Below are 26,838 nucleotides of genomic sequence, written 5' to 3' on the forward strand. Positions count from 1 at the left end.
GTGCTTTGGTCTGGGACATGTCCCCACACTGTCTGCCTGACAACCTGGCTGTGCTGTGAGGCTGAGGTCAAGTTCACGGCGCACATGGAGGGCAGAGGCCCCTGGGGCCGGTCACGCTCCGATGCTGTTGGGGGCGGGGCTGGCAGGGGGGGGGAGGGGTGAATCATTAACCTGGAAGTGGGGGCGGGTGACACCCTCCCGTCAGTCTCAGAGCCCCCACCCCGTCAGGGGCCCCGGTTCTGGCTGTGGCTGGTCTCAGTGAGAGCTGCTGATCGGCCTGGTGTGGCCGGCCAAGAGTGGACAGGTTTCTGGGGACCCCAGGGAACCCAGTGGCATCTCCAGTTTCCTGAGGCCACATCTCCTGGGCACCAGCTGGTAAGATTCCCGTCCTGCCCTGGGGGGCACCTCTCCCTGCCTCCTCTCCCGCCCCCTTCCCTGGGTCTCTCCCTGTCACTGTCACCCATCTGTCCTTGTCACCTGCAAACACACAACCTGCTGAACAGGACCCTGCCCACCCCCTGCCTTCCCTCCTCCCCTCCTCCTCTCTGGCTCCGTCCTCTGCCTTCTGCCCTCCCCCCTGGGTCACGCACCTGTCACTCTGGGTTGTTGGCAGCCAGGTGCTCACACAGTTGAGGGGCTGTGGGGTGTGGGGACCCTTCTTGGGCAGGCCCCGTCCTCGCCTCCCAGCCCCCTGGGAAGTCACAGGTCTTGATTGGTGGCCGGGACGAGCACCAGGCCTGTTGGGGACACACAGAGCAAGTGCCTCTGCATCTGCAGGGGTCCCAGTGGTGGGCGGGGCCTCCCAAGTCCCCCGAAACCCCAGGAGCTGGAGGTGTCCCTACGGGGCCTGGAGGGGGGAGACCCCTCCAGCGCCTGTCAGGCTGCTGGGGAGGAGCATGGGGGGGCTGTGTCCCTGGACAGAGTCCCCACACTGGTGACGCGGTGTGACTCAAGTTACCTTGATTGTCCAGGGCACCCAGGGGCAGCGGTAGGGGCCGAGTGCCACGGGGAGGAGCGGCCGCGGGGCAGGCGGAGCCGCAGCATGAGGCGCAGCAGGACGTCCCTGTCCTTCCTGATGACCGAGGTGAGCTGTGGGGCAGGCGGTGGCTGGGGTCTGGAGCCCAGGTCATGGGGAGGAGCTGAGGCCAGAGAGGCCTCAGGGAGCCCAGGGCCACCCAGGAGCTGGACTGCCTTGGGAACAGGGACCCCAGGCTGGGGGCAGGGCCGTGTCCACGCAGGGAAAGGCAGGCTGCTCTCCCGTCCCCCAGGCAGGGGCGAGGCCACACCTCCGTAGCAGGACCAGTGACCATTCTGGGGAACCGAGGCGGGAGAAAAGACCAGCAGGCAGGTGGGTGCGGGGGCCAGGTCCGCCCAGGAGGCCGCCAGCAGGCCTGGAGGACAGGAGTGTCAAGAACAGGCTGGATCCACGTGGAAAGAGGGACTCAGGGACATGCCAACCCAGGGTCCCCCCCAGCCGTGTGCAGAAAGCAGAGGGAACAGGGGGAGAACAGGGGACCCCGGTTACAGATTAGGAGACCAAGGCAGAGAGAAACCACCCTCCCTCACTGTGAGAGGCCAAGCAGGTGTGACCCCACACTGAGCTCCTGGGACCGAGCTGGGACCCTCAGTGCTACCACTGGGACTGGTCTCATCTCCCCTCCCAGGACGTCCTCTCTAAAGTGGGAACTTCCTAGGGCTCCCCAAACACCCGGTTCCTGGCACGGAACGTTCCCACACGCAGAGCACCTGTGGTGTGCCGGGTCTGGGCTGGCCGTGGGCCTGCTTCGGGCCCATCAGGGGGAGAGATGGATGTTAAACCAGGAAAGGGGATAAATTTGGGGGTGGGTGAGCATGCATCAGGCCCCCTGGCTGGGCAAGAAGGGCTTCTTGGAGGAGGTGATATGTGAGCTGAAGAATGGATGTAAACCAGCAGCCACCAGGGAGAGGTGGGAGAAAGAGATCCCTGGCAGAGGGCCCAGCACGTGCAAAGGCCCTGAGGCAGGCTTAAGGAGATTGATGGGGCTGGTGCAGCTGAAGCAGCGTGACCTAGGGATATGGTGGGGGTGAGAGCTGGCAGTGGGAAGGTCCCCAGACACCCTAAGTCTTGGGGGCTGACCTGAGGGGTGTGGATTTTGTTCTAGGGGTGGCTTAGGGACAGATAAAGGTAATCCCAGCTACTCAGAAGGCAAGGCAGGAGGATCACCAGTTTGAGGCCAGTCCCGGTAATTTAGTGAGACCCTGTCTCACAAATAAAAAGGTCTGGGATATAGCTCAGTGGTAGGTGCCCCTGGTTCAACCCCCAGTAACCAAAAAAAAAAAGAGACAGAGAGAAAGAAAGAAAGAAAGAAAGAAAAGAACCTCCTCCTGACCCGTTAACAGACGCAGTTGATTTCTTCCCGGGCACCTGCTTGTCTGCCTCCCCCAGCACGAGCCAGATTTAATAGTAACCCCAGACTCAAACACCCAGCTGCTGCTACAGGCTCCCCCTACAAGTCACATGACCCTCAAACTAAATTGGAGCAACCCCGGGGCTCAGTGTCTCCCTCCTCCACCACCCTAACCCCGCCAGGGAAAGATGCCCCCACCCAGGGGCCTGTGACACTGGGAAATGACTTGTCAATCATAATCCCCTTTAGCTACCCTTGAACCCCCCTCCTGGGCACCCCAGGGCCACGGTCTGTCTCTCTCAGCCTCCGACACATGCCCCGGGGCTGGGGAGCAGCGCTTCACCAGAGCACCTGGCTTCCAGCCCCAGCACCGAAAAACCCCCCAATCCATGCATGAGCCTTACTTTGGTCCACGCACCCCACAGACACTGTCCCAGCCTTTGCCCAACCCTGATGGTCCCCGCCCCCGAAGCAGGTTACATCCCCCGAGAGCTCACTGTCTCAGAATCCAACACCAGCTCCTTGCCCGCCGAGGCCTGCATGGCCAGATCCTGCCCGTGGCCACCTCCTGCCTTCGAAGCAGCCTCCTCTCTGTTCCGGAACCACCAACTTGCTCTCCGCAGGGCCTTTGCACATGCTGTTCCTTCGGCCAGGCCTGCTACTCCCCTAGCTCTTTCCTGGCCAGTTCCTTCTCTTCCAGGTCTCAGTTCAAAGGGACCTCCTCAGAAAGGTCCCTAACAGCTGGGCACAGTGGCACAGGCCCGTAATCCCAGCCACTCAGGAGCCTGAGGCAAGAGGATCACGAATTCAAAGTCAGCCAGGGCAACTTAGCAAGACCCTGTCTCAAAGTAAAAAATAAAAAGAGCGGGGGATGTGGCTCATGGTCCAGTGCCTCTGAGGTCAACCTGGGACAAAGTCTCCAACAGCCCCTGGGAACATATCACCTGCCCAATCTCCCCAGGCCCTTCCACAACATTTCCTCTCTCTAGAACTCCCCGAGCTCTCTTTTCAGTTGTTGAATAACTGAGCAAATGTGGGGGGGGCCTCTCCCACCTGGAATTGTCCCCCCAAGTAGAAAATGGTCAGGTGCCGTCTTAGCTGGCCTCTGCTCCGGGGGACTCTGTCCCCACGCACGGCCTCTGCTTCTCCTGACCCCCAGGGGAGGCCTCAGCTGAGGAGTTGGGATTCCGCGTGAGAATTCAGGCGCCCTGGGAGAGGGTGGGGACACTTATGCTCAAATGGGGACGACTGTCAAGTGTTCTGGGTCCTAGAAGGACTGGATCTTGCAAAGAGTTAAGTGACCCTCAGCCCCAAGCTATGGGACCCCCCCCTCCAATGCCATAGGTCATTTCCTGTCTGAGTTTTAGCCTCTGCGCCAGGACATGGCAGTAAGAAGACCTGCAGGCGCAGGCCGGGCGCACAGCGGAGAACCCACCAATGTCCCTCCTCCACCTCCTCCTCCCGCCTTCCCTGGCTCCAGCTTGGGACCTCCAAGCATGGTGGGGACCTCAGTTTCCCCCTCTGAATGTTCAGTCTGAGGGTGGAGATGGACGCATTGTGGGACTCAGGAGCAGGGCAGTGACAGGTTGGGCCACCGGTCAAATTGTCTCCTCTGGTCCCCACCACACCCCATCTTAAGGCCACGGATTCCGGTTTTATGCACCACCCTGCGGTCAGCACCGTGGACAGATCCCCATGTTGCCTGCTGAGGGTGACCCCATCACTACCAGCCACCCTAAGGGATCCTTCCTCCAGGCGCGGTGGCACACACCTGTCATCCCAGCAGCTCAGGAGGCTGAGGCAGGAGGATCGCAAGCTAAAAGCCAGCCTCCGCGAAACAAGGTGCTAAGCAACTCAGTGAGACCCTGTCTCTAAATAAAATATCTTAATACGGCTGGGGTTGGTCAGTGGTTAAGCCCTCTGGGTTCAATTTCTGGTACAGAAACAGACAAACAAAAAACCAAAAGCAAAAACTGATTCTTCCTTCCTCCTGGGCTCAAGTGACCCTCCGGCCTCAGCCTCCTGAGTCGCTGGAACTACAGGCCTGGCTGGGCCACCGTGCCCCACTTGTTAGTTTTCATTTCCATTTTATAGATGGGGACATTGAGGCCACCCTTAGACCATGTGGCGTGGACTGAACGCAGGCCCATCATGCTGGGGGGCTCACCCCCAACTTGTCCCTTCAGCCTGATTCTCTGAGCTTTTACAAAGTGTCCCGCATTCCCCCAGCTGCTCGCACATGTTTCTTAAACTCTCCAATTCAGTCCCTTGAGAAATGAGGCGCTGAAGCTCAGCACCCAGAATTGCCCCAGTTTTACCAGCGCAAGCTTGAGCTCCTTCGTCTCTGAACCCCAGTACCCTCATTTTTAAGAGGAATTATTTAAAAAAATACTGGGGATTGAACCTAGGGGCGTTTTTAACCACGGAGCCATATCCCCAGCCCTTTTTATTTTTTTTATTTTGAGACAAGGTCTCACTTAGGGCCTCAAAAATGCTGAGGCTGGCTTTGAACTTGAAATCCTCGCGCCTCAGCCTCCCAAGCCACTGGGACTACAAGCGTGTGCCACCGAGCCTGGCTTATTTCTGCAAATCTTACTGGGGGTCAGGAACTATTGCATTCCCCCAAGGCTGGGCTGGGTGTGCAGCTCAGTGGTAGAGTTCTTGCTTAGCACATGCAAACCCCTGTGTTCCCTCCCTAGCACCCCAAAACAAACAAGCATCCCCACGGTTGAGATCCACATCTCCATTCCACAGATGCAGAAACTGAAGCTCAGAGAGGCAAATTCACTCAGGGTAGAAGTAGAACTGAAATAGAGTTCTCTGGACGAGTTCAGGTACCAGGGTGAGGACACGGCAGAGCCCCTCTGTCCCCTAGGTCCTAGTGAGAACCCCTGTCCAGGAACTTGCTCATATATTGCCGGTGTCTGTCTCCCCAGCGGGTCCGGGAGTCAGCAGACTTTGGCTTGGCCCCCATGGGCCCCTGTGGAGTCATTCGGAGACGTTTCTCAGGGACGCCATTGCTGCCACCACTGTCAAGCCGCCTCGGGTGCCCCGGAGAGGTCGAGTCCAGTGCCTGCGTGGTGTTCACCATTGACGCTCAAGGGGTGGACAAAATCCATGGCTTGTCCCCAGGCAGGTGAGAAGGAAGAGGGGGGTCAAGAGGGTCCGTCCCAGGAAAGGGAGAGCACATAGTGGGACTTCTCTTTACCGTATTCAAAAAGCAGTTACAAAGTAAGCACCTACTATGTGCCAGGCTCTATACTGGGCACACAGAGGCGCTCACAGGCTGGTGCGAGAACAGAGTCCTACTCGGTGTAGACAGTGCAGGGTGATCTCTGCTCAGATCCACGGAGGCCTCTGACCCGGCAGCTTTGGGAGGACGCATTGGTAGGACCAGCATCTGAGCTTAGCCTGAAGCATCAAAGAGGTCAACCAGGGAAGAGTGAGCCAAGCCAGAGGAACAGAATGTGCAAAGCCTCAGACTCAAGAAAATCAGGTGGTGAGAAGCTGAAAACAGACCAACATGGCAGGAGAGTGGGCAGGGAGCTCAGGGAGGGGGCTGAGGATGGCCACTCAGGACCTCACAGGGCACACGGGGAGCCACGGGTGTCCTGTAGGACAGGGAATTGGTCATAGTGGAATTTTTTAAATTCCCTGTGGCTGCCACGGGAGAGAACTGACTGTCAGAGCCAGGGGGGAAGCAGGAAGCAGGAAGAGACCCAGGAGGAGGCTTGGGTAAGGTCCTGGCAGGAGCCCTGGGCCAGGGGCAAGTGGGCTGGCCTGGCGGATATTTACCAGATTCACTGGCGGACACTAGCAGAGATGGGGCCAGGGACTGGTGTGCGTGACTCTGGTCCTTGGTGTGTGATTTCGCTTTGAATCCGAGATGCCATCCTCATTTCCATCGTCCACAATCAAAAAGAGGCTTTGTGAGTAGAAGTGACAGAGCCAGTCAGTGGCATGGGACACAGGTGGCTCACTGTCAGCTCTGGGAGACAGAAGACAGAGAGTCAACCAAGGAGAGAACAGAGAGGGTGTCCCTCATTATGCATCTCACAGCAAGATGGGGGGGGGGGTCCTGGGGCCTCAGCTCAATTTTTCTAAGTCCCTTGTCCAGACACATTCCATTTCTCCCACCTGGAGACATGGGGGGAGGGAGACAGCCTCCATGGGGCATATCTCTCTCTCTCTCTCTGTCTCTCTCTCATACTGGGTATTGAACCCAGGGGCACTTTACCACTGAGCCACTTCCCTAGCCTTTTTTAGCTCTTATTTAGAGACAGAGTCTCGCTGAGTTGCTAAGGCTGGCCTCAAACTTGCTATCCTCCTGCCTCAGCCTCCCGAGTCACTGGGATTACAGGCGTGTGCCACAGCACCTGACTGGAAATATCCCCCTCAAAAGCTTCTGAGCCTCTGGAAATGTCGGGGCTCATCCTGTCCCCCAAATCACTAGCAGCTCCCAGTGCCTTCCTGCCCTAAGGGAGCCCACAGGGAACCTCCCCAGGCTTTGAGAACAGGACTACAGAGTCCCACCTCCTTCCTCCCGCACCATGGCCCAGCCCTGCTCTTGTGCAAATCTACTCTGGTTAACCATGATGGAAATGTTCTCCTTCCTCCCTGCCACTTCCCGGGAATTACCCCTGAGACTCAGCTGCCTGGTGGGTGGACACTTGAGTTTCTAGAACTGTGCGGGAGGGGCAGGCTGCGATCTGGGGGCAGGAATCATAGCTGTGAGGTGGGCCCTGGGGTGGCGACTCGCGGCCAATGGGATCCCGCTGATTCCTCTGAGGGTCTGAGGGCTATAAAAGCCTGGGGGTCTCAGAGTGCTCCTGCTGCCTGCCTGGGCCCCCGCGGGAAGGTGGGTCTCCTGCTTGCTCTCGGGTCCTAGCTCCTAGGGGCCCTGGAGTACGGGGTCTCAGAGGCATCCCCAGGGTGGGTGTGGAGAGAACCCACTCCCTTCTCTGCCATCCCCGCGGGTGGCTCCTTGAATTCCCAGACAGAGGCAGCTTCCGCGGGTCCACTCCAGGCACCGAAGAGCCCTGCCACAGCCCTCCCGACTTCCCTGTCCCCTGGGATCCCTGCCCTGCGTGGGCGCGGGCTTAAGGCTCCGCAGCAGCCGGGCGCCTCAGCCTACCTCGCTGAGCTTGGCACGAAGACCGCCATCTGGACGTCCCCCGCGGGCCAGACCCTTGACTGCTTCTACTTGGCGTTGCCGCTGTCGCCCGGGAGGGTTGAGGACCCGCCAAGCTCAGCTCCTGTCCTGGGGTGCTCGGAATCCTGTCTTGGGGCCCTGGGCAGCTCCTCGCTGCCTCATCCTCCCGGAGCCCTGGGGAAGGGACAGCGCGTTGGCGCTGGGGGTGTCCGGAGCCCCTGCCTCCCGGCCTCCATTCCACGTCCTCCAGGAGGACGATTTCCGTCCCTCCACTCTAAGTCCTGTCTCGGCTCTTCCATCCAACCTTAGAGGGGACACAGACCGATTTTGGCGCCCGAGGTCCCCCAGCCCCCATCGCCAACCCCCTCACCCTGCGGTCTTCTCGCCCTGTCCCTTTCAGTAGGGTCTGGACACCGGCAGCTTCTCCGCGCTGACCCACCCCACCTCGAGCCCCTGCCTCCACCTTCTCCTGCCTCAGCACCCCCGGCGCGGACAGCTCCTCGCTGTCGCCTCCACCCCTGGCCCTGGCGGGACCCAGGCGCGGACCTCCTGGGCGCCTGCTCGCGGGGACAGCTCCCGCGCCCTGCCCTCCTCGCGTCCCTCCCGGGCGCATGGAGACCCCGGGGGTCTGCGACGGGGCCGAGGCGTGCGGCGGGCCGAGCCGCGCTCGCAGCCGCCCGGGCGCACCCAGGCCCCCGAAGCACCTGTGGCGGCAGCCGCGGCGCCCGATCCGCATCCAGCTGCGCTTCCTTTCGGACCCGGACAAGCCCGCGGGCCGCCTCGAGCCGGACCGGAACCGGCGGCCCGGGCTCGGGAGGACGCGGCGCTCCTGGCCCACCTCCCCGCACCCGCGGTAGGTGGCGGGGCGCGGCGCGCGGGGCCTGGTGGGAGTGGGGGAGGGTCCTGCTCCTGGGGCGGGGGGGTCTCGCTGCGGGTGGCGGGAGGCGGCGCTCCGGGGACAGAACTGTCCTGCACGAAGTGGAACTGAGGCTGGGCGCGCGGGCCGGGATTTCCAGCGGGTTTGTGGGACACCCTGCGCCCAGGTGGGGCTGGGTCCCAGTGTGCCCGGGCATGTAGGTGTGCAGAGTCGCAGCAGTTGTGACCCTCGTGTCCGGTGAGACCTGCTGTGTGAGTCCACAGTCACCCGTGCCACCTTGGGTGACCCCCATGTGTTTGGGTTGTGCCTTTGGGGGAGAGTCCGGGGGCCACCAGCCGTTGTGAACTTGGATAGGTGCCGGAGTTGCCCTCTGGGGTGTCTGGGTGGGTGGCAGTCCTTGCTGTGCTCTAGTTGGGCGTCCCAGTGCTCCTTAGGCCCTGGGATATCTGCAGGTGTCTGCAGGGGGGGAATGTGGCCACTGTGAGCATCTAAGACGGCCCTAGGTGCTCCAACGAGTGTGGGAGGCCAGGGTGGGCCGTGCTGGGCAGGGCGCAGCTCTGTGGCCCCTGTGGCCTCCGCCCTGCCCTCCTGCAGCAGGAGGGAAGCCCCTGGGGAGCAGAGCACTGGACGTTTCTTCCACCTAAGAAGGGAGGGCCGGCTCCTGCTCCAGGATCTGGTGCTGGGGACGGCAGGCAGGCGGGGTGGAGAAGAAGGGAAGGAAGACAGGGAGGGGTGAGAACCCCCCGGGGTAGGTGTGGGGGCGTCCACCCGCTGGGGGGGGGGGCTGTAAGGCCCAGGAAGAGGGCCCAGATCCTCCGGCTTCTTTGGATTCCTGGAGGAGCCAAACCAGGCCAGACCAGGTTTCCAGGTTCAAGTCCTCGCTGTGAACTTGAGTGGCTCACTCTCTTCTCTGAGCTTGGTTTTGTGCCATCCATTGGCTACCTGGGGCCATGGGTTTCTTAATCAATCAGGCCTCCAGCCTGACCCTCCAAGGACCCTGGGAAGCATCTGGGCCAGATGGGTCCCAGGGCCCAGAGCTGTTTCCAGGTGACCGCGAGGCCCTGCCCCCTCCCCAGCCCCCGGCTCCTCCCTCCCCACCCTTCCTGTGACTCATGATTTTCCATTTTCAAGAAAGAACAAACAGCCTGTCTAGGGGGAGACCCCACGTGGCTCTGAAGATCTGAATGGCGGATTGTATGGCTCTGGGAGAGAGAGCGTGTGAGTGTGTGTGTGTGAGTGTGTGTGAGCGTGTGTGTGAGCGTGTGTGTGTGAGTGTGTGAGTGTGTGTGTGTGTGAGTGTGTGTGGGTGTGTGAAAGTCTGTGTGTGCGCGTGAGTGTGTGAGTGTGAGTGCATGTGGGTGTGTGCATGTGTGTGTGACTGTGTGGAGGGGGTGAGTGTGTGTGTGAGTGTTAATGTGTGTGTGGGGGTGTGTTGTGGGTAGGTGAGTGTGAATGTGTGTGAGTGTGTGGGGGTGAGTGTGAGGGGGCTGTGTGAGTGCGCGTGTGTGAATGTGTGTGAGGGTGTGTGGGGGGTGGGGGGGTGAGTGGGTGTGTGAGTGTCAATGTGTGGGGTGTGTGAGTGTGTGTGTGAGCGTGTGAGCGTGTCAGCGTGTGAGTGTGTGTGTACACACCCGCCTTGTGCTACAATCCTGGCTCTGCGGTCCTGCGGATGTGGCGTGCCTACATGCCCCTGTGTGGCCTGTCAGTACATAAAAGTGTTGACCTGAGGGAGGCCCAGGGAAATCAAGTTCAAGGCCAGGCCCAAGGCCGACTGCTAGGTGCCCCTGAGCAAGTGGTGGTCTGCACTGGCCTCCGCCTTGTGAGGTGAACACTCTGCCCAGGGCCTAGGCCGAAGTTGCTCCCAGCTGTGCCTTCCTTCAGCTCCTGCTGAATCACAAGGGTCTGGAAGGTCCGAACATCTTTCGTGAAAAGCATTTATTAAGCACCTACTGTGTGCCAGCCCTCACTGGGTGATTTGTGCTGTGATCCGGCGAGATCACTCACGACACCAGAAGTAGACTTGTGTGTGACCCCAGCCTGCAGGAGGGGGAGTCAGGGAGGATTATTTGGAAGCAGCAGCATCTAAGCTTAACCCAAAGCATGAAAGAGGTCAACTAGGTGAGTGCAGGGAAGGGTGTGCCAAGCAGAAGGAGCAGAATGTGCAAAGCCTCAGACTCAAGAGGATCGTGTGTACAAGGAGCTGAAAACAGACAACTGTGGAGGGGAGGCTTTATGTTTTTGTGACAAGCATTTATTGAGCACCTACTGAATGCCAGGTGCTGAGGACTGAGCTGAGAACAAGGCAGACCGATTCCTGCCCTCAAGGGAGTCACAGGCTGGGCAAGGGGACAAACACAGATCAAATAATCACAGCCAGAAATGTGAGATCGTCCCGAGACAGGAACAGGAAGGCGTGCCGACAGACATCTCTGGCTGGCCGGGAGGGGCTTCCTGGAGCCGATGGTGTCCCAGCTGTGGACAGCTGAAGGGTCATAGGGTAGGAATGAGGCTGGGGGGCGAGGGGCAGCGGGGGCCGGGGAAGCAGGGCAGAAAGGAGCTAAGCGGAGGGGGTTACACGGGGCCTCTGGGGAGGCGTGGAATCAAATCTGAGGGTGACAGGGAGCCACGGAAGCATCCAGAGCAGGGAAGGGGCTGATCTGCCCACTGACCGGCCTCCACCTCCTGGAACTGCCTGAACCCTCCACAGGGAGCTGGGCAGTCACCTCTCCTCCCCCAACCTCAGTGCCCCTTCTCTCTGGGGCCACCTGGTAGCCGAGGAGAAAAGTGCTCAAATGGGAGAAATGGAGGTAGTGATGTGTTAAGGGCACGAGACACCATTGGGCACCTCCTCAGTGGACGGCACAGGAACAGAGTCAGGCTGGGGGCCTCCTATCCACCCAGCAGCTTTGGCCACCTACCCAGCAAGGTTGGGTGCCATCCAACCTCAGGTGGGCCAGGCCCCCTTGGGGGCTGTCATCCCAATTTTAGTTTATGTGCTGTGGAAGAGACCACCCTGTGGCTGTCTCCCTCCTCCCCTCTGCCCCCCCCCTTGCCGGGGATAGAACTCAGAGCCTCCCTCGTGCGAGGCCAGTGCTTTACCACCTAGCTACAGTCCCCATGGCCCCCTTTTTAAAATTTTTGAGACAGGGTCTAAGTTGCTGAGGCTGGCCTCAAACTTGCAATCCTCCTGCCTCAGCCTCCTGAATAGCTGGGATTACAGGTGTGGCCACAGCACTAGCCAGTTTCTCTATGTTAAAGGCTATTAATCACACATGAGTCAATCTGTTAATGAAATATTTATCAAATCTATTAATAAAACATTAACATTACAACTATTGATAAAATATTAATGACAGGGAAGCCTATGGGACTGTGGAGAGGATAAAGCCAATTAACAAATTAAGTGGGAGAGGGGAGAGGTTGGGGAGCCCAGTGGCTTGGCTCAAATAACCTCTCCCTGCTGCTTCTGGCTGTGTGACTTCAGGCCTGAGACCACACCTCTCTGGGCCTCACAGCTCTTGGCTCTGTGCTGGGTACATCAGAAACGCAATGATTATATTCACTCTTGATTGATTGACTGATTGATTGATACCGGGGATTGAACTCAGGGGCACGTAACCACTCAGTCACCGGCTGAGTTGCTTAGGAGTCGCTAAGTTGCTGAAGCTGGGCTTGAACTTGCGATCCTCCTGTCTCAACCTCCCAAACCGCTGGGATTATAGGCTGGTGCCACCTCGCCCGGCTGTCAGATTACAATGAGTCTTAATCTACCACTTGTGTGTGATTTCAGGGAAGGGACTGAGTCACTCTGAGCCTCAGTTTCTCCTTGGGGATGTGGAAGCCCTGTGAGCCCCTTCCACAGGCTAGGGTTGTGTCAAGGCCCCTGGCCCCTGACCCAGCATCTCTACCAGTCGGAGCCTGGCGGCCTCTGTCCCCTGGGGACTGGCTATAATTAGGTCCGACCCAGCGGTACAGATGGTATTTTTGTCTTGGGGTCAGTGAGGTTGGTTTCTGCCAGGTGTCTGGTTTCAGGGCTTGGTGGCCTGAAGGGGGTTTCTGGCCAAACCCCTGCGACTCTCCATCCCCCAGGGCTGCTGGCCCCCGTCTTCTCATCTGTGCAATGGGGAGAATAACATTCCCAGTGTGGCGTGGTCTCCTCGGCCTCTCCCGGTGATTGATGGAATCGGGTCTCTGATGCGAGGACCGAGGCTGCCATTTCACTGGGGACAGCCAGGGCCGGGCCTAGCCTGAGGGGTTGGGGTTCCTCCCTCAGCAAGGGGCTCCGTGAGGCCCACGGCCTTCTGTGTGGCCTCAGCTGGAAGGTCACCTTGGTGTCTGCCTGCCACGTGGCTGTTCCTTGTCTCTCCCATGCCTGTGACACCCGTGGAGACTCAGTTTCCTCTTGTGTAGCATGGAACGGGACCAGTCTGGCCCCAATGTCCCCAGGGCAGAACACCCAGCACAGATGCTTGGATCGCCCCAGACACCAGGCCCCACCCTCTCATGCTAGTGGGGTCCTTCTGCAGTTGGGATGGGGACAGGAGCTGAAGCGTCACGGGGCGGAAGGCTTGGCGGGAGGTGGACTGCGGATGTTTGTCCTGGGGAGAAGGAGGCATCCAGAGAAGGGGCCTGGAGAATGTCAGAGCAGGCAGGGGTCATGCGGGGACTTGGGGGGTGCGGGGGAGCGGAGCTGGCCCTGCAGGGGAGGCTGTGCCCTGCCACCTCTCTCCAGTCTCGGTTTCCCCATGCGCCCCAGGATGGAGGGTTGTATTTCCAGCAGCCTTTGGGAGCCCTTTCCATCAGGGAAATGGACGGGGGAGGCTGGACAGGCCAGTGGCTCTGCCCAGCCCCTGTTGAACTCCCAGCCTCAGTGACCTTCCTCCTGATGGCGAGCAGGGCCCCGGCATCTGTGACATCCCTTTCTCACTTCCTCATCTTACACCCCGCGGTTAGCGCGCGCCAGCCGCAGCAGGGGGGACGTGCAGAAGGAAGTGGCGTAAGACCAGGCTCTGTCCCCAAGGGGCCACCTCCTAAGCAGGGGAGCAGAGTCTTATCGGACTCCGTGCCTCAGTTTCTCCGTTTGTCCCATGGGTCACCAGCGAGCGGTTCAGCCACTGGGCGGGGTGGCTGCGCCCTCTCTCCCTCCCCGCTGGGCCCCGCCCCCGGGGCTGTCCAGAAAAGGTCCCGAGCGGCGACCGCTCGCTCCAGCCTCCACGCGGTCCTGGCCATGCAGGGTCCCCCTGCGCCAGCCCCGGCCCCTGGGCCCGGCTCCCCTCGGGGCTCCCCGCGAGGCTCCCCCGGGCTCTTCAGGAAGCTCCTGGTGAACCAGAGCATCCGCCTGCAGCGGCGCTTCACGGTGGCCCATCCCCTGTGGTGAGGCGGGACGGGGGCTGGGGGGTCACCGGGCGGCGGGGCGGAGGCCTGAAGGGCAGATCCAAGGGCAGCGTCTCTGTCCCCCGGCCCTCGCTCTCCGTCAGTTTGTGACTCTCTCCCCCCCCCTCCCTCCCCATCTCTGTCTCCCCCCTCCACCCACCGCCTAGACACGCGCCCAGGGGACCGGCCGACTGTCCCTTCCCAGCTGTGTGGCCCAGAGCAGGACGGGCGGAGGCTCACGGCTCTCCTGACCCTCGCTGGCCTGGGACCGGAGGGTTGAGCGCCCTGGGGAGGGAGGAGAGGAAGGCTGCGTCCTTGGCCTCCCCACCCCCGCGGCCATCCCAGCGCCAGCAACAAGATGATCTGGGGGCCGCACAATGAACCCGGGGTGTCCACCGAGCAAGACTCGATTTGATGCGGGCAGGATGTTCGGGACATAAGGAGAAGGAGGGCGAGTGTCCCTTTCCCAGGCTGAGAGTGGACCGCGTCCGCTCCCAGCCCGGTTCCCTGCAGCCCGGTTCAGCTGCAGCTCTGAGGAGGTCCACGGCTCTGGGTTCAAATCCCGCTCTTCGCCAAGCAAATGTCACCTCGTGGGCCAGTGGGTCGAGGCTGGGTCTTGTGGGCGCCGAGTGTGGCTGGCACCCTGCGTTCCTTTCGCACCCAATTCATATCCACTTGGCAATCTGGCACCCAGAGGCTCGGAGACAGGAGGTCTCCTTCAAGGTCACATCGCCAGAGAGTGACAAGCTGGGCAGAGGGAGGTGTGATTGTGATCCCTGATGGTGCCATTTCAGACTGGACATGGGGTCCCGGGTCCCAGAGAGCGACATCAGGATACCAGGCACCAATGAAGAGCGGTACCTTCCGAGGGCTCAGAGCGGGCACCCGGGGTACCCCCGGGGGGTAAAGTGAGGCTGAAGCAGGACCCGGGCGTCTAGGCTGCCCCCAAACCTCCGAGGTCCAGGAGCCCTGAGTCCCCAGGCCTCGGTTTACCGATCTGACCAATGGGCAGCCGCGCAGTTCCCAGAGCCAGAGCGACCTCACCCCGCACCTCCCGCGTCATGGAACCACCGCCTGACCCCGCCGCCCCCGGCTAAGTTTAGAGCAGAAAGAAAAACAGCCACCCCCCGCCCCAGGAAAGACCAGGCGCTGCCCTTAACCCTCGGCGTCCGGGATTCGGACACGAACACAGCACCCTACAGCTGTTCCCTGCCTCAGTTTCTCTATTTGTCCCCAGGCACGCTTTCCCATAACCTTTGGGGATCGGTGAAAGAGGGACAGGGGGGTCGCCATCTGCAGGTCTCCCCGCTCGGAGGACAAGTTGGGGTATCCGCCGCCAGCCAGCAGCGTCTCCCAGCCCGCCACCACGCGCGGGTGCCAAGGGCTCGGAGGGGTTACAAGCCACCCCCTACGTGACGTCACGGAGAGACTCTGGTCTCCCCAGCCCTGGGGGACCTGTCGGAGCGCAGGAACCCGAAGGAATCTGGCGGAAAAAGCCGAGGGCAGCCGAAATTCCCCGAGTGCGACTGGACTGAGCCGAATGTTCCCGACCTGGCCCGAGCGCTACCCGGACTTACTCGAAGCAGCCGAGCGTGTCCGGACTTCGCCGAAGAAACACGAACTCATTCGAACCTGCCAGGATTGCCGGAAGTATCCGAAGCTGATCGAAATCATTCCACCCAACTCCCTGTGAAGAGGTCCAACCCTGTGTGATCGGAGCCAACCAGACACGACCGAATCTGGCCCAGCAGAACCGAATCGTGCAGAATCCCCCACGCCCCCACTATCTGAGCCAAACGTTGCTGCCCCCTGCCCAGAGCCTCCTGATGGGTGTCGGTCTGGCCCTGCGACCAGGGTAGAGTCACAGTGAGGGACCAGGTGGATTCAGGCCCTTGGGTAGGAGCTCGGAATCTGGGCGGTGCCGATTTCTCCTCCTCTCAGCTGTCAGGTCCTCATCTTCTCAAAAGCCCTTGACCCCCAAGGTCGCCTACATCTCAGCACTTTCTCGGACCTCTGATCCCAAGAGGAAGGGCATAGATCCCTCTGCCCAGGGAGGTGTGGTGGGGGAAAACAAAGACCTGGAGTTTGAATGGAGCAGGGGGTGTTGGGGATGACGGTGCTCAGGGTAGAGGTAGCAGCTTGTGCGAAGGTCCGGGGGCTGTAAGGAACAGGATGAGTGCAAACTGAAGATGGGGCGTGGTCGACGGCCAGGGGGCGGGGCCGTGAGGGATGAGGGTGGAGCCTGGACAGTCGTTGGGTGGCCTAAGGGTGTGCTCAAGGCTGCTCTGGGTGGGGACTCTGGTATGAGGAGCCCTGGGGAGTGTGCTATGTAGGCGGATCTGACCCTTCCAGGTGGAAGAGCCCAGGGCCATTTTCACTCCAGGTGGACTTACCCTGGGACCTACCCTTAGTTGCATCTTTGCTATACAGATGCCCAGTCACTGTTCTAGGGCGCTCAGATGTGACCCCCTAGAGCCCTTGGGGACCGAGTTTAACACGCCCATATTAGGGACAGGGTGGCTAGGTCTAGGGAAAACACCTGCCCAGGGTCACACGGCCACTTTGAGGAATGTTGGAACCCAGGACCTGGAGTCCAGGCCCAAGTGGGAAGAGTCCGGGTGGACACGCAGAGCAGGTGTGAGGGTTACCCGGTCCCTGCGGGGCCGGGGGGAAGGTGGCCACAGTGCCACCCAGGGAGGCGCCCACCGCCACCAGGCACCCAGCTGCCAGGGTCCTGTGCTCTGACCATTACCTCCTCTGCCTTCAGCTTTGACCTGGAAAATGGGCTGTCGCGTGGAAGGACTGTCCTGGACCCTCAGTCCGGGGCTGGCCTTGGACGTGGGGCTCAGGCCCCGGCCCCCCACAGCCAGCGGCGAGAGTCTTTCCTGTACCGCTCGGACAGCGACTATGAACTGTCACCTAAGGCCTTGTCCCGGAACTCCTCCGTGGCCAGCGACCTGTGAGTCAGGGCTGCTGGGGTGACCGCTCCCACCCTTCCTCTTCTCCACCCAGCCAGCTCCTTCTGGGAGCCATTTGAGCTAGATTTTGGAGTTTAAGTAGGAGTTCGCCAGGCCGTTACCTTATTCAGTGGAGTGTGCGGCAGAGGATCTCAGGTGATCTGTGTGCTCCTGGGGTTGGGGGCGGGGGTGGCATTCTGGACACATTAAGGCCAATTATCAGCAAGTGAACAAATACTTTGATTTGAGCTTCCTGGTACCGGTAATGAAAAGAGAAATACGACCGTTTCTGTCCAGACTCTACTAAGATCCCCACTGCCCCCGGGACTCGGTTTCCCCACTGGGGAAAAGCGGATAAAGCGAGGCGCTGGCGGGAGGGCTGCGGGGTTCCCAGGGAGAGTGGGGGAGGAGGCCCGGGGCCAGATGAGGTCGGGAGGAGTCTCCAGGGGAGGTGCGCTCAGGCTGAAGACGGTCTCCTGATGGCCCGTCCCCCCATCCCCCGCAGACATGGAGAAGACATGATAGTGACGCCCTTTGCCCAGGTGGGTTCCTCCCGCACCCCCACCACGTTCAGGCTTCAGCTCCCGGCGACCTCTGACCACCTGTCACCCGACAGGTCCTCGCCAGTCTGAAGACAGTTCGGAGCAACGTGGCAGCCCTTGCCCAAGGCCAAGTCCACGGTGCAGTCAAGTACGCAGGGGTGGGGCAGGTGGGAGGGCGGAGGCAGAAAAGCAGGCGACAGGTGGCTGGACCTGTAGCTCAGTGGGACAGCTCTTGCCTGGCATGCGCTAGGGCCTGGGTTCAACCCCCAGCCCCGCAAGAAAGCAAGAGATTTTAAAAAGGGGAGACAAGTAGGGGCTGGGGCTCAGGCACCTTCAGGTGGGGTTGAGGGGCGGGGCCTGGAGGGCGTGGGGGCGGGGCCAGGTGGGGGCTACCCCTGAGCCCACTGTAACCTCAGGCAGGCATCTGTCGGGAACCCTCCACCCAGCAGTCAGCCCCCTCCACCTGCAGGTAATGCCTGTTCCCACCCCTCCCCCACTGAGAGACAGCTGTCACTTCCTCTCTGCAGTGACCTCCCCAGCCCACTAGCTCTTGCACTGTGGCTGGTGTAACCCTGACAACCCTCCCCCTCCTGCAAAGAAACTTCTTGGCAAATGGAGTCCACCATTCCCATATTACAGATGGGGAGGCTAAGGCCCAGAGAGGGCAAGAGACCTACCCGTGGTCACACAGCCACTTACAGATAGATCTGGAACTGGGGTCCTGAGCATCCCCAGTGGGAAGGGTTCCAGGGTCCAGAGCAGAGATGGAGGCATAAAGGGCACTGGGTCCCCTAGTAGGGGTGGGACAGGTCCCTGACCAACTTGGCCCTCAGAAGACTCTGGGCAGAAGCTGGCCCTGGAGACCCTGGAGGAGCTGGACTGGTGTCTGGATCAGCTAGAGACGCTGCAGACGCGGCACTCGGTCGGGGAGATGGCCTCCAACAAGGTGAGAGGGCCACCCGAGCCAGAGCGTGACTGCAGCCCCGCCCACGGGCCCTCCTCACATCCTGCCCCCGCTCACAGTTCAAGCGGATGCTGAACCGGGAGCTCACCCACCTGTCCGAATCCAGCCGCTCTGGGAACCAGGTGTCCGAGTACATCTCCAGAACCTTCCTGGGTGAGCTGCGAGGTCACTGCCCGCGCAGGGTTGGAGAGGTCGTAAGAAGGAGGGGGAAGACAGGCTGCTGTCACCAACCCCAACATGCAGGGGACCGCCAGGTGGCCCCATGGGACTAAGGCTGCACCGGGGGACTTCCAGAAGGAAAGGGCACTGCAGCTGGGGTTTTAAAGCATCAGTAGGAGTTTGCCAAGGAGGAGCGGGAGGGAGCCCAACACTTGGAGCTGCAGGTTGGGACATGTAAAGGACACTGGTGTGTTTGGGAAACGTGAGCCCAGGTGCTCAGGAACCAGGCCAGCCCGGAGCTCACTGAGACGCGCCCTGGCAGAGAAGGCGGCTAAGGGCTGGACGGGACCCTACTCCTCTAGCTTATTGTGGTCCAGATAAAAATGACCAGGGGAGGGCTGGGGATGTGGCTCAAGCGGTAGCGCGCTCGCCTGGCATGCATGCGGCCCGGGTTCGATCCTCAGCACCACATACAAACAAAGACGTTGTGTCCGCCGAGAACTAAAAAATAATATTAAAAAAAAAATGACGAGGGGGACCCAGGGCTTGGCTCGCTGCAGAGCCGGAGGCCAGACGGGACAGTCCCAGCTGGTGACCCGGTTTCTGCCCCTACAGACCAGCAGACGGAGGTCGAGCTGCCCAGGGCGGCCCCCGAGGAATCCCAGAGGCCCATGTCCGAGATCAGTGGCCTCCGTGGGCTCCCCCACAGCGCCAGCCTCTCTGCAGCCACTGTCCCACGCTTTGGGGTCCAGACCGACGAGGAGGGGCAGCTGGCCAAGGTGGGTCCCCGGCCGCGAGGTGGAGGCCCAGGCTTGAGCCCTGGCTCCGTGCGGGTGCTCCCTCCCGGGCCTGTGCCGGGCGGTGAGCCCAGTGTGCCCCTGGGGGTGGGCGCCACGCCTGGTGAGCCAGAGGGGTCAGCTGGGTCCCTCACATCTTAGGAGCTGGAAGACACCAACAGGTGGGGCCTCGATGTGTTCAAGGTGGCGGAGCTGAGCGGGAACAGGCCGCTGACAGCCGTCATATTCAGCATCTTTCAGGTACTGTCCTGCCTTTGCCCCCCAGGCCCTCGGGTTTCCTTCCCCTGATCCTGCCCCACGTCGCCGGGACACTCATCTCTTCCAATCTGACCCCCCTGAATGGGACAATGTGAGCAGAGTATTGAGGGACCAGTAGGAGTTCACTGGGCCAACGATTTATCCTCAACAAGCCCAGCTCCGGGCCTGGGCCTGGGCCTGAAGGGACTCCATCAGGAGAGGGCATCTGGACACAGACACCAGCAGTTCCGTGGGGATGTGACGCAGGGGACAAGGACAGAGAGGGCAGGGATTCAGGGGAGGACGGGGGCACATGTGAGGTTGGGCGGGGTCCGAGGAGGAGCAGGGGCTGTGCCTGCGGCCCTGACCGGCCTGTGATGGACCAGGAACGGGACCTGCTCAAGACCTTCCAGATCCCGGCTGACACCCTGGCCACCTACCTGCTGACGCTGGAGGGTCACTACCACGCCGACGTGGCCTACCACAACAGCCTGCACGCCGCCGACGTGGCCCAGTCTGCGCATGTGCTGCTGGCCACGCCTGCCCTGGAGGTATCCGCGGCTGGGACGGCTGGGCAGGTGCAGGGTGCCGAGTGCCCGCCGGTCACCTCTCCCGCCCTGGGCCTCTCAGGCCGTGTTCACAGACCTGGAAGTCCTGGCTGCCATCTTTGCAAGTGCCATCCACGACGTGGACCACCCCGGGGTCTCCAACCAGTTCCTCATCAACACCAGTGAGTCTGGGGTGGGGGGGACACTAGGGGAGAGGGCGGGGCCTGCAGGGATAGGCGGGGCCTGAAATGATGGGCGGAGCCTGCAGGGAGAGGAGGGGCCTGCAGGGGAGGGGCAGGGCCTGCGGGGAGGGGTGGAGCCTGCCCCACAGCGACCGCCGGGTGGTTTCAGGCTGACCCCAGCTCTGCTCTGAGCCCAGCCTTCCCTTGCACAAGCGCTCAGGGACCTGGTACACAGTAAGTGCTCAATAAGTGGGAGAATGAGCTGAGGCAGAGCCCATTGGGCCCACTGATTTTTTTTTTTTTTTGCGATACCAGAGGTTGAACCTGGGCGCTTTACCACTGAGCCCCACCCCCAGCCTTTTCTGTGATTTGGGGCCAGGGTCCCCACGAGTTGCTGAGGGCCTGGCTGCATGGTGGAGGCTGGTCTTGAACTTGTGATCCTTCTGCCTCAGCCTTCCCTGTGGCTGGGATCACAGGCGTGCACCACAGTGCCCTGCTTTAAACCTTAAGTTTGGGGAACTTTGAGGAGGCTGTGACAAGCAATTATTGGGCACCTGTTGTATGCAGGCCGTGGTGTGCTGGGGCTGAGAGCGGAGCCTTTCACTTACCCTGTGTTCCATTAAGACCAACACTCGGCCGTCATTCAGCCAGGGACAAGACACCTCCAGCCCTGCGGGGCCAGAGGAGCCGGGGCCTGGGTGGCTTCGGGGAGGCGGGCACTGGAGTGGCGCCTTCGGGTCTCAGGCTCCCGGCTTCCGCGCAGACTCGGAGCTGGCGCTGATGTACAATGACGCCTCGGTGCTGGAGAACCACCACCTGGCCGTGGGCTTCAAGCTGCTGCAGGCTCCGAACTGCGACATCTTCCAGAACCTCGGCGCCAAGCAACGGCTGAGTCTGCGCAGGATGGTCATCGACATGGTGGGGCCACGGTGGCTGGGCGGCAGGAGGAGCGGGGGCTCCCTTATCCTCTGCGCCCAATAGGGGGGGAGTCGTGTGGCCCGGTGTTCAGTTGGACCCAGGCAGGTCCCCGCGCTGAGCCTCAGCTTCCTCATCTGTGAAATGGGGTGATGACATCGGAGCCCTGGGTGGGGTGGGACCATCCGTCTGGCTCCTCAGGCCATTTGTGTGTGAGCAAGTGGAGACCGCGCTCCTGGGCGTTGGGGCGGCGGCTTTCTCTCAGCCTTACAGTAACATCCATCCATTGGACTTTATTTAGCCAGGAGGACTCTGGGGAGTTTTGGGAAACTGTTTCTCATTTATTCATTTAACAAGCATTTATTGAGCTATTATTGTGTGCTTGGCCTGTGCCAATCACCTTGACAGTTCTGGCCTAATTTCTGAGATTCATGGTCCCTGGGGGAGATGGATCATAGCAGAGCCATATAGCATTTGAGAGGTGCAGATGGCGGAGGGGCCAAGGAGGGCCTCTAGTGTGGGGAACACAGGAGCCAGGCCCCTGTGGATGGGGAGGTGTGTTCCCCACAGAGGGAACAGCATGTGTGGACGGTCTAGAGGAAGCCAGGGCCTGGGATGAGGAGCGGCTGGGGTTTGGCGAGGTGAAGAGGGACTTGGTGGCGGAGCCACAGTAGGAGTGGCATTTGGTACCGATCAAGTGTTTGAGGAGAAGTTTTGAGACTTGTATTCAGGTCTCGGAATGTGGCCGTGTGTGGCTCACTCCTGAGCTGGATCCACAGGTCCCATTCATTTGACTTAGTTTAACAGCTGTGCTGAGGGCTGAACTTCCCAACAAAAGGCTGAAAATAGTCCTTCAGGGCACACAGTGGCCACGCCAGGTCCCCAACCCCAAACCCTCCTATAGATCCCATGACCCTCTCCATAGGTGCTCCACCTCCCACCCCCATGTTCTTTGCCCCCTCAACTCCATCTTTCTTGTGCTCACCGACTCCAGCCCAACCTCCTCTATGTTCACACCCAACTCATTCAACCCCAGGGCCTTTGCACAGGACACGGCCTCTGCGGAGCCTTGGGGCTACCCTCTGGTACAAGTCATCTCAGCTGCTGAGTGTCCTCTCCCTTCCCCATACCCTGTCACACATGAGGGATGCCTGGCTGAGCCCAGTGAGCCCAGAGAAGGGGCCACTGATCATGTCCCTCTTCTGAGCCGTTTTTGCAATGAATCCTTCATCATACCCTCCCATTTCACAGATGAGGACCCGGGGGCTCTGATGGTAGAGAGGTCTCAGTGGGGGTGGCCTCTACAGGTGGGAAGCAGGGCAGATGGGTCCTCATGCTGTCACCCTCCCTGGCCTGTCCCCAGGTGCTGGCCACAGATATGTCCAAACACATGAATCTCCTGGCGGACCTCAAGACCATGGTAGAAACCAAAAAGGTGACAAGCCTCGGTGTCCTGCTCCTGGATAACTACTCCGATCGCATCCAGGTATGTGGCCAGGTGAGCCCTGGGGCCTCCGTTTCTGAAGTTCTTATTTAGTTGCATTTATGAAGCACCAACTGTATGCCAAATCTGAAGAAATAATGTCACATGTCTCTGTTGTGGCCACTTCTCCTCCCAGGACTGCTCCCCACCTGCAAGATGGTGTCTGTGGCTCGGAGCATTTCAGGGGCCTCTATCCCTAGCACAGGGATGGGGGGGTCCCACAAGTCCCTTGTCTGCCTTCTCCAGAAGTCGTTCTTGAACCACAGAATCAATTATCACCTAAGTTTAAATTCTCTCCATGTATTTATTGAGCAGCTGCTACGTGTCAGGCCCGGGCCTGGGCAGGTTTGGAGGTGGCGGGTCCGGCCAGTGCCCTCCTGTCTTGACCCCCCAGGTCTTACAGAACCTTGTCCACTGTGCTGACCTCAGCAACCCCACCAAGCCGCTGCCCCTGTACCGCCAGTGGACGGACCGCATCATGGCAGAGTTCTTCCAGCAGGGTGACCGGGAGCGCGAGTCGGGCCTGGACATCAGCCCCATGTGCGACAAGCACACGGCCTCGGTGGAGAAGTCCCAGGTCTGAGGGTGGCCGAGCCTGGCCCGCAGGGGTGGGGGAGGGAAAGCCGGAGCTGGGCCAGCCTGGGGTCCCCGACCAGGCACAGCTCCGTCCTGCCCTCGGGGGGCGTCTGAAGAGGCTTTGGAGGCTTACCAGGAGTGGGGAATGGACGTCCAGGAAGAGGGACAGACACGGCCCAAGGCCTGACTGCCACCTGCCTGTGCCACCCCAGGTGGGCTTCATCGACTACATCGCCCACCCGCTGTGGGAGACGTGGGCTGACCTGGTCCACCCCGACGCACAGGACCTGCTGGACACGCTGGAGGACAACCGAGAGTGGTACCAAAGCAAGATCCCCCGCAGCCCCGTGGACACCGCAGTCAGCTCGGAGCGGGGGGCCCCCGACAGGTTCCAGTTCCAGCTCGCTCTGGAGGAAGCAGAGGAGGAGGAGGAGGAGGAGGAGGAGGAGGAGGAGGAAGCCCTGGAGAGGGAGCCCTCGGGGTCACCTGACACTTAGCGCCAGTACCCCAGGCCCTGGGGGGCCCTGCCCCTCGACAGCCAGGAGATTCCAGGCAGGCCCTGCGTGACCACGGGGCAAAGTAATGACCAAGCCCTTTGGCACCCGACGGCCCTGGTGGGTGAACTTTCCAGAAGGAGGTTCCAGGGGGCCCTTGCTTCATGTTCCCACCTGCTGAGTCAGACAACCAACTTTTTAGTGATAGGTAGGTCTCAGGGTCCAATGGAGGCTGGGGTCCACTCTGACCTCAGGTTCGGCTGAAATGGCTCTACGGGGCTGGACGGGGGCAGCCTCTTACAGCGCCCTTGGCTCTCCCTCTGGACCTCTATCCCTAGTATGGAAAAGGGGGTCTGCCAGGCCCTTGTCCACCTTCTCCAGTAGTCATTCTTGAACCACATCTATCACTTAATTCTTTCTTTCTTTCCATGTATTTATTGAGCAGCTACTATGTGTCAGGCCTGTGCCTGCTCTGTGCTTCTGGGGTAGCCCTGCACAAGGTAGGGAGGGAGTCAGCACCCCACAGAGACCCAATTCTGGCCCTGAAGCTGTGGTGGAGGCATAGGAAAAGGGAGGCTCTTGTTGGGGACCCTCTCTGAAGGCTGATTTAAGCTGCATAGCACTTGTTCAAAAGGTTGCTGTATTTGTTTTTTGTTGTTGTTGTTGTTTTTTTTCTCCTGTTGCTGGGGATGGACCACAGGGCCTTGCTCGGGCCAGGCAGGCGCTCTACCACCCAGCTCCTCCCCGCCCCTCAGCCTCTGGGTTCTCTGACTCCCTGCCTCCGGGTGTGCGTGTCTCCTGCTCCCTCTGCTTCCCTACGCTGGGTCCCCCCCAACCCATGGTCTCTTTCTTGACAACAACAGAACTGCAGAATTTCCACCCTGTACAGCTCGCCTCTGTGTCTCCTGATCCTGTGTCCCCAGAGGGAGGGAGTCCTGTGCTGCTTTCTTGCAATTGTTAGCTCCTTCTGGGCCCCTGCTAAAGGTCGGTGGAGGGTGTGGTGACCGTGACATTCCTAAAAGATCTCCGACCCGGGCAGCAGTGAGCATCTCTCTGGGGCTCAGTAAACCCTCCAGACTTTAAGACACCCTAATTTACAAAATGAGTGTCCTATCCAGGTGTGGTGGCCCACGCCTGCAATCCCAGGGACTCAGAAGGCTGAGGCAGAAGGGTTGTGAGTTTGAGGCCAGACTGGGTCATTAGAGAGATCCTGTGACGAGATAGAAAAATAAAAAGGTCTGGGGGTGCAGCTCAGTGGTAGAGCACCCCTGGGTTCAATCCCTAGTACCATAAAAAAGCGCATGGCCCATTTCATGAATGGGGAATGAGACACAGAGCAGCCCTGTCGCCTGCTCAAGGCCACACAGCCCTGAAGCGAGTAGCCAGCGGCGCCCCCTGGCGGTCGGAGCGGGAGGTGCACCGGGCGGGGCAGGCGAGCTCCGCGGTCCTCCGAGCTTGGCGGGGACCAGCTCGTCCTGGGCAAGCGGGCGTCCTACCGGCTTTGTGCTCAGGGCTCAGGTGGGGGCCTGTCTTGCAATCCTTCCAGAAGCAGCCAGTATCCTCCCCGCCCCCACCCTGCAAATTTATACACGATGCGCGTCATCGCCGCAGCCCCCGCGGGGGGAACAGCGGCTTCATTCGTAAATATTATGACCACTGGCGACTCTCCAGCACCCAGGAGCGCTCGGCTTCCACCCAGGAAGAACCAAAAGGCATCTGGGGTCGTGGACTTGGTAGGAGTCCCTGCAGATTTTCCTCTGTCCTCTCTTTCAGTGCTGGGGATGGACCCCAGGGCTCCCCAGCAAGCGCCCCACCGCTGAGCTCCACCCGCTTCCTTCCAGACTTTCCAAAGGCAGAGACTTAGGGGACTTTGATTTCAAAATGTTCTCTCTCCACACTCCTTACAAAGTAGTATGTCTCTGCTGCAGCGAATTTGGGAATAATGAAACATAAAGAAGAAAATAAAGTATTACCACAATCCCAAAGCTGTCGATAGTCTTCCTTTAGTATTTCTACTTATTTCCCTCTGGTCTTTTCTCCACCTGCTTATGACAACACGCACATGGGGCTGGGGGTGGGGCTCAAGGGCAGAGCACTTGCCTAGGGTGCTGGAGGCCCTGAGTTCCATCTCCAGTATCGCAAAAAATAATAATAAATAAATAAATAAATAAATTGAAGCCGGTGCAGTGGCTCAGGAGGCTGAGGCAGGAGGATCTCGAGTTCAAAGCCAGCCTCAGCAATTCAGGGAGGTGCTGAGCAACTGACCCCGTCTTTAAATGAAATACAAAATAGGGCTGGGGATGTGGCTCAGTAGTTAAACACCCCTGGATTCCATCTCTGGTACCTAAATAAATAAATACAAATAAATTTTAAAAATCATATGTTCTCTTCCAATTTGGGGCCCCAGGGCATCCCTCTGTCTCGCTCTTACTGATTCCACTCAATTCCCGCTGCCTCGCAGACACCTGGCTCTGTCCCCCTTAGGGCTTCTGCATATTCAGTAGTTACCACCAGCAGCGACCCTCCTAGTCCCCACCCTCACTCTTTGGGTCTCAGTTGTTCATGGTCCCCTCCTAGAAGCCCTCCCAGGTCTTTGACTCTTTGACTCGAGCCTGCTATGCTCCAGTCTGTGTTCCCCAGAGGCCTTGGCCAGGTCTGCCTTGCCCACCTTGCTGCTGTGCTCTGCAACTCCGGGAGGGCTTTATCTATTTATTTATGGCACTGGGGATTGAGCCCAGGGCCTCTACCACTGAGCTCCACCCCAGCCCTTTTAGTTTTTATTTTGAGACAGTGTCCCACAAACGTGCATTGGCTGGCCTCAAACTTGCAATCCTCCTGCCTCAGCCTCCCTAGTTGCGGCAACTACAGGGATATGCCACTGTGCCCAGCCTCAATAAGTCCTTTAAACTTCTTGGGTCTTAGTCTTTTACCGGTAAAATGATCTCTTTGCCAGGATCACGTAATTATAACAGACAACTTTTGAAGAGAATGTGTCCTGAGCCAGTACACAGTGATCCCCAGAGGACAAACCAACTGGCCTCAGTCTCCCATATCACAGATGTAGAAACCGAGGCCCACAGAGGAGGCAGATGAAACCACTCACACCCCAGGTCTCGCTCCTGCTTGGGACTCTTCCCAAGGGTCACAGTCTTTGCCTTTATGGCCCATCCTAGACCCAAAGAGGAGGGTCAGAGA

General features: G+C 60.0%; 1 protein-coding gene across 10 annotated transcripts; it reads left to right on the forward strand.

Annotated features, from left to right (window-relative positions):
- The first annotated feature begins 231 nt into the window (after positions 1-231).
- Pde4c (phosphodiesterase 4C) lies at positions 232-25,628 on the forward strand. Of its 10 annotated transcripts, XM_046437128.2 has the most exons (17): positions 232-375; positions 972-1,084; positions 5,324-5,523; positions 16,557-16,748; positions 17,252-17,288; positions 17,363-17,436; positions 17,705-17,757; positions 18,122-18,234; positions 18,312-18,405; positions 19,027-19,190; positions 19,350-19,448; positions 19,832-19,996; positions 20,076-20,175; positions 20,939-21,093; positions 22,454-22,576; positions 22,968-23,150; positions 23,362-25,628. In XM_046437128.2, exons 2-17 carry the CDS (start codon positions 1,043-1,045, stop codon positions 23,644-23,646), a joined length of 2,079 nt encoding a protein of 692 aa, XP_046293084.1. In that variant the 5' UTR covers positions 232-375; positions 972-1,042; the 3' UTR covers positions 23,647-25,628. The 10 variants fall into 10 exon arrangements, 9 of the variants coding, with proteins under 9 accessions (XP_046293084.1, XP_046293085.1, XP_046293082.1 ...); XM_046437129.2 differs by lacking the exons at positions 232-375; positions 972-1,084 and adding an exon at positions 7,384-8,392 and having other exon boundaries at positions 5,401-5,523; XR_006850229.2 differs by lacking the exons at positions 232-375; positions 972-1,084; positions 5,324-5,523 and adding an exon at positions 13,398-13,789 and having other exon boundaries at positions 23,362-23,851; positions 25,417-25,628.
- Positions 25,629-26,838: the final 1,210 nt, after the last annotated feature.

The sequence above is a fragment of the Marmota monax genome, unplaced genomic scaffold (assembly GCF_021218885.2).
Source record: "Marmota monax isolate L192 unplaced genomic scaffold, Marmota_monax_Labrador192_F-V1.1 WCK01_AAM20220418_F8-fsc00021, whole genome shotgun sequence".
In the NCBI taxonomy this organism is placed as follows: Eukaryota; Metazoa; Chordata; class Mammalia; order Rodentia; family Sciuridae; genus Marmota; species Marmota monax.

Excerpts from the sequence above, each read along its gene's own strand:
- Pde4c (XM_046437128.2), top strand. The coding sequence starts at position 1,043 with ATGAGGCGCAGCAGGACGTCCCTGTCCTTCCTGATGACCGAG. Across the intron at positions 1,085-5,323 it reads TGTCCTTCCTGATGACCGAG|CGGGTCCGGGAGTCAGCAGA; the intron begins GTGAGCTGTGGG and ends CTGTCTCCCCAG. Across the intron at positions 18,406-19,026 it reads CATCTCCAGAACCTTCCTGG|ACCAGCAGACGGAGGTCGAG; the intron begins GTGAGCTGCGAG and ends CTGCCCCTACAG.